Below are 5,467 nucleotides of genomic sequence, written 5' to 3' on the forward strand. Positions count from 1 at the left end.
ACAGAATTTCTCGGACTGGGTATCGATAGCGAACCGCACGGCCCAGGATGTAAGCTTGGGTAAGAAAGTTTCCCCTCCAATATTGCGTTCTAATATTGTTAAGAATTTGGAACCCTGTTTTGCTGGTCCCTCATCTGAGCTGGGGGATGTTCAAGGATCTATTGATGGTGCGAATGGTATGGGGCAGTCGAAGACCCAAGGTGATTGTCTGAATATATCTGGAAATGAGGGTGTTCAGCAGCGAGTTTCTACCCCTAAAGTGAAAATTAGTTTTGATGATATTGCTGAAGAGGTAAGCTACTGGCAACCATCTATAGTCTGTTTTGTAATGGGAGTCAATCCACCACTCCATATACTTGATGGTTTTTCTAGACGAATGTGGAAAGAGGCTGTGGTTAAGGTGGGTTTGATTGCTAAGGGGATCTTTATCATTAGATTCCAGAATTTGGAGCAGAGAGATCAGGTCTTACAGGGAGGGTATAATTTTTTTGATCGGAAACCAGTGGTTATGAAACCTTGGAACCCGATAGATGATTTCTCTAAGGATGATATCACTAGTGTGCCGACTTGGATTCAATTACAGGGGTTGGACATCAAGTATTGGGGTGAGAAATCCTTATTCAAGATAGTAGGGCAGATTGGTAAACCTTTACAAGTTGATAATATAACCAAGCACAGGGATAGATTGCTGTATCCTCGTGTGCTAATAGAGGTTGAGTTTGCTCAGGAATTCCCTAACTCAATCTCATTTACAGATGAGTTTGATAGGGATATTGAGTTGGAAGTGAAATATGAATGGCTACCCCTTGTTTGTTATAGCTGTTTAGGTTTGGGGCATGAGACTAAGCAGTGTAGGAAGAAGATCACAGATAAGGAAGCAGAGAAGCAACAATGGGTGCCTAAAGTAAAAGTGAATAACATGGAGAAATTGGTACCAAGTGTAGATAAGGAGGGCTTTCAAAAAGTTGAGAAAGGGAAAAGAATAGAAAAAGAAGTTATTCCAGTTAAGACTCAGGTGGTGAATAGGTTTGATATACTGAATAGTCAAGAGCAGGAGACTGTCATTTGTCTTAAGGGAGAGGGGGGAGTACCCTCTACTTCTAATGGATAAGATATTGTGTTGGAATGTTAGGGGGATCAATAGCCATCAAAAACATCGAGAAATCAAGCAATTGATTTATTCAAGAAGAGCTGGGCTAGTGAGTCTCCTTGAGACGAAGGTTAAGAATAAAAACATGGGTTCTCTATATTCTAATCTTTTTTCGAATTGGTGTTTTACAAATAATAATCCTTGGCTTGATAAAGGGAGGATAGTTGTTGCATGGCTGCCAATTTTGTTTACTGTTAATATTAGCTTATGTACAGCTCAAGTAATTCACTGTGTTGTGCACCCAAGACAGAAACAAGACAGATTTGAGGTTACTTTCGTGTATGGATTTAATGAAGATAAGAAGAGAGGCCAGCTTTGGATGGACTTGGAAGAGATTTCACTGCAAATTCAGGGGCCTTGGATAGTTATGGGGGACTTTAATGATATTCTGTTTAGCAATGAAAGAGTGGGAAGAGGATCTACTAAAAGTCCTACTCAAGATTTTCGAGATTGTGTGGCAAAGTGTAGCTTGGATGATCTGAAATACTCTGGGATTTTTTACACCTGGAATAATAAGCAGAAACCAGAGGATCGAGTTTTCTCTAAGTTAGATAGAGCCTTAGTTAATCCTCAATGGACAGATTGTTTTCAGTTTTCGGAAGCTAACTTTTTACCTGAGGGAAGCTTTGATCACAGTCCCATTTTAGTCTCGATATATCAGGATGTGATTAGTGGCAAGAAGCCATTTCGCTACTTTCGAATGTGGAAGGATGCAGATGAATTTGGTGAGCGAATTGCTAAATGTTGGCAGAAAGGAGTGGAGGGCACGGAGATGTACCAGTTGACAGTTAAACTTAAACGCCTAAAACAAATTCTTAAGAGCATTAATAAGGAAGGTTTCCATGAAATTCACAAAGCAGAAATGATAGCAAAGGAGGAATTACTAGTTTTGCAGGAAGAAGTGAATAAAGATCCACACAACTCTCATTTACAGCATGAGGAACAAGTGGCTCGGGGCAAATATGCTAAAGTTTTTAAGGCTTATTCTCTCTTTTTAGCTCAGAAAGCCAAAGTTTCTTGGGCTAAAAATGGAGATGAAAACTCAGCAATATTCCATGCGTCACTAAAGGCAAGGAGAATTCAGAACAGGATTTTTTCAATAGAGGATGCGCAGGGGGTTTGGTGTGATACTCCTCTTGCTGTTCAGGAAGCCTTTTTACAATAATATCATCAGCTCCTTGGATCTGAGATGCAGAACAGGCATCGGGTGAAGAATTGTATCATCAACCTTGGGCCTAAACTTTCTGAGGTGCATTCCAGCTTACTTAGAACCGAGTACACTCCTCAGGAGATCAAAGATGCTATTTTCTCTATTCCTGGTTTGAAGGCTCCAGGTCCGGATGGTTTTGGAAGTTGTTTCTATCAAGATAATTGGGCATTGGTTGGTTCAGAAGTGGTATCTGCTGTTCTATCATTTTTGAGATCAGGAAAAATTCTTAAGGCCATTAATACAACCACCATTACTCTTATTCCTAAGAGCAGTTGTCCGCGAAGTGTGAGTGATTTTCGGCCTATCTGATGTTGCAATGTGATATATAAGGCTGCATCGAAAGTGATTTGCGCAAGATTGAGACAAATTTTGCCTGACTTAATTGCTGAGAACCAGGGGGTTTTGTACATGGAAGATATATTGCCCATAATATCATGGTGTGTCAGGATCTGGTGAGACTATATGGGCGTAGCAATTGCAAACCTAGCTGTATGATAAAAATTGACTTAAGGAAAGCCTATGACACAATAGATTGGGGGTTCATTGAAGAGATGCTTTAGGCTTTTGAATTTCCTCAATCTTTTTCAGATTTAATAATGGCATGTGTCACAACTCCCAAGTTCTCATTGCTTCTCAATGGATCTTTACATGGGTTCTTTGCATCAAAAAGAGGACTTAGACAAGGAGACCCCATTTCCCCCTTATTGTTTGTGCTTGGGTTGGAGTACTTGTCTCGAATTATGAGTAAGGTGGGGTCATTACCTGGGTTCAAGTACCATACTAAATGTTCAAATCTGAAGTTGAATCATTTATGTTTTGCGGACGACCTTCTTATCTTTTGCAATGGAGACTTTGTTTCAATAATGCTTATGTTGAGAGGTTTGAAGCTATTTTCTTCTTCTTCGGGTTTGCTTCCTAATGCTGAGAAAACTGCTATATACTGTCATGGAATCTCTGATACTGTTGTAGAGAGAGTGCTGGCGGCTTCTGGTTTCACTCGAAGTTACCTGCCGTTCAGGTACCTCGGGATACCTATATGTTCTAAACGAATTTCTGCAGCAGATTGTCAATGCATCGTGGAGAAGATGACTAGTAGGATTCGTTCATGGAGCACTCGGAATCTATCTTATATGGGGAGAGTGACCTTGATCAATTCAGTTCTCATCTCAATGCATTCATATTGGGCTCAAATAATGATTCTACCAAAGAAATTGATAAAAGATGTTGAAGCAATTTGTAGGGCTTTTCTTTGGAAAGGCATCTCAGAATCCCATTTACCAGGATTGATTGCTTGGGAGTATACTTGTGCATCAAGGGCGGCTGGTGGATTGGGATTTCGGCGATTACATGATTGGAATTTAGCTGCCATGGGGAAGTATGTTTGGGCAATTGCCAAAAAGAAAGATAACCTGTTTGTTAAGTGGATTAATAGCGTGTACCTGATGGACAAGAATTGGTGGGATTACAAGTGTCCCTCAGATTGTAGTTGGTACTGGAAGCGCTTAGTAGCTGTGAAGGACTGCTTTAAAGCCAAAATCTCTGCTGTTTCTTTCTTATCACAGAGGTATCATATTCAACTTGGTGTAAATCTGCTGGTTTCTCCTGAAGTCCGAGTACCATGGAGGAAATTTGTTTGGGATAGATTTATCACTCCCAAACATCGTTTTATCATGTGGTTAGTCATGTGGGATCGGTTGCACACAAAGAATCGAATTGCTAGATATAATACTAATATGGATCTGGTTTGTCTACTGTGTGGAGCAGAGAATGAAGACATAGAACATCTTTTTTTCAAGTGTACATACAGCAAGAGATGTTTAGAAGCTATCAAAGGCTGGCTTCATTGGAATGCACAGTCCATCAATCTCCACAGGCTCCTGCATTGCATTTATCATGCCAAGCATGTGTCGAGTACATATAAAAGTATATTCTTCTCCTGTCTTGCTGCGACAGTATACCATCTTTGGAGAGTAAGAAATGATGTACTTTGGAATCAAAAATTGTGGCAAGTGCATCATACAGTTAGTAGAATTCAAAGAGATTGTAAATTTCGATTGCTTAGTATATTTCCTTGTAAAGCTTCTAGGAAAGATAGAGATTTTTTTACCAGGTTGCTTTGATCTGTATTAGTCAGATATTAGGGATGATTGGTTGGGTCTGTTATCCCGGTTGATTACTGTGGGTTCTTGTATATGTATTGGGTGCACAAGTGGTGGTTGTATTGGTTTGTTTTTGAGTAATACAATGGCTTATTCATCAAAAAAATATTTAAGACAATTCTTTTCATTTCCCAAATTATCCTAACATGTTTCTAATGAGTGTAGGTGACATCAACAAATTAACCAACATGCATCAATAATTCCCCCTAGGTCGAAACCCTCTAGAACATTAACATAAAAATAAAAAAATCCTCATTTACTTTCACATGAAACCTAGCATATTTCTATCATCATTCATGCATATATTAACCTATTGATACATCATGATCTCATAAATATATTCATCAAATTTCATGGATTCAATAACAAGATTCCAAATTAATCATCATGCCAATTTTTACATAGGGTCCGAGAACATGGATCTAACATATAATTACAATAACAAAAATATAAAGGGGATCCCTATACTTGCATAGGCCGAAACCTATATGTTCCAACAACAACAAAACCCTTGCATGTTTCTAAAAACATAAAAGAGAATCATCAACTTATATTAGTAGGCAAAATCCAAAACCCAAACCTAGCATGCATCTATGAAAACTATAACATCAGAACTACATCGAGAACATGTTTCATAGATCTTAAAATCTAAGGCAGCCCTTAGCAAATATTCATGTGCATAACAACCACAAATATTCCACAAGCCATAAACAAAGATCAAATCATAAAAAAAAAAAACATAAACAAATATGCTATAGTCATATTCAAAGAATTTAGAACAACACTAAAACAAAGAATAGAGTTAGAGGTTCCATTACCTCCTTGGTAGAGATCAAGACTCAAGAAAATATGATCACCCTCTTGGCTCTCCTAGGATTTTCGAAGTCCATATAAAAACAACAAAATCATTAACATGAAAACTAGATTAAGGAGATGAGAATGTAGAAG

At 38.5% G+C, this 5,467-nt stretch overlaps 2 protein-coding genes across 2 annotated transcripts; both read left to right on the forward strand.

Moving 5' to 3' along the window:
- Window positions 1–1,235: 1,235 nt before the first annotated feature.
- Window positions 1,236–2,315, forward strand: LOC133825279 (uncharacterized). The gene has a single exon (XM_062258244.1). The coding sequence runs from the start codon at window positions 1,236–1,238 to the stop codon at window positions 2,313–2,315; it is 1,080 nt and encodes a 359-aa protein (XP_062114228.1).
- Window positions 2,316–2,956: 641 nt separating this feature from the next.
- Window positions 2,957–4,480, forward strand: LOC133825280 (uncharacterized). Its single transcript, XM_062258245.1, has one exon. It carries the CDS (start codon window positions 2,957–2,959, stop codon window positions 4,478–4,480), a length of 1,524 nt encoding a protein of 507 aa, XP_062114229.1.
- Window positions 4,481–5,467: the final 987 nt, after the last annotated feature.

Source organism: Humulus lupulus, chromosome 3 (genome assembly GCF_963169125.1).
Source record: "Humulus lupulus chromosome 3, drHumLupu1.1, whole genome shotgun sequence".
NCBI lineage: Eukaryota > Viridiplantae > Streptophyta > Magnoliopsida > Rosales > Cannabaceae > Humulus > Humulus lupulus.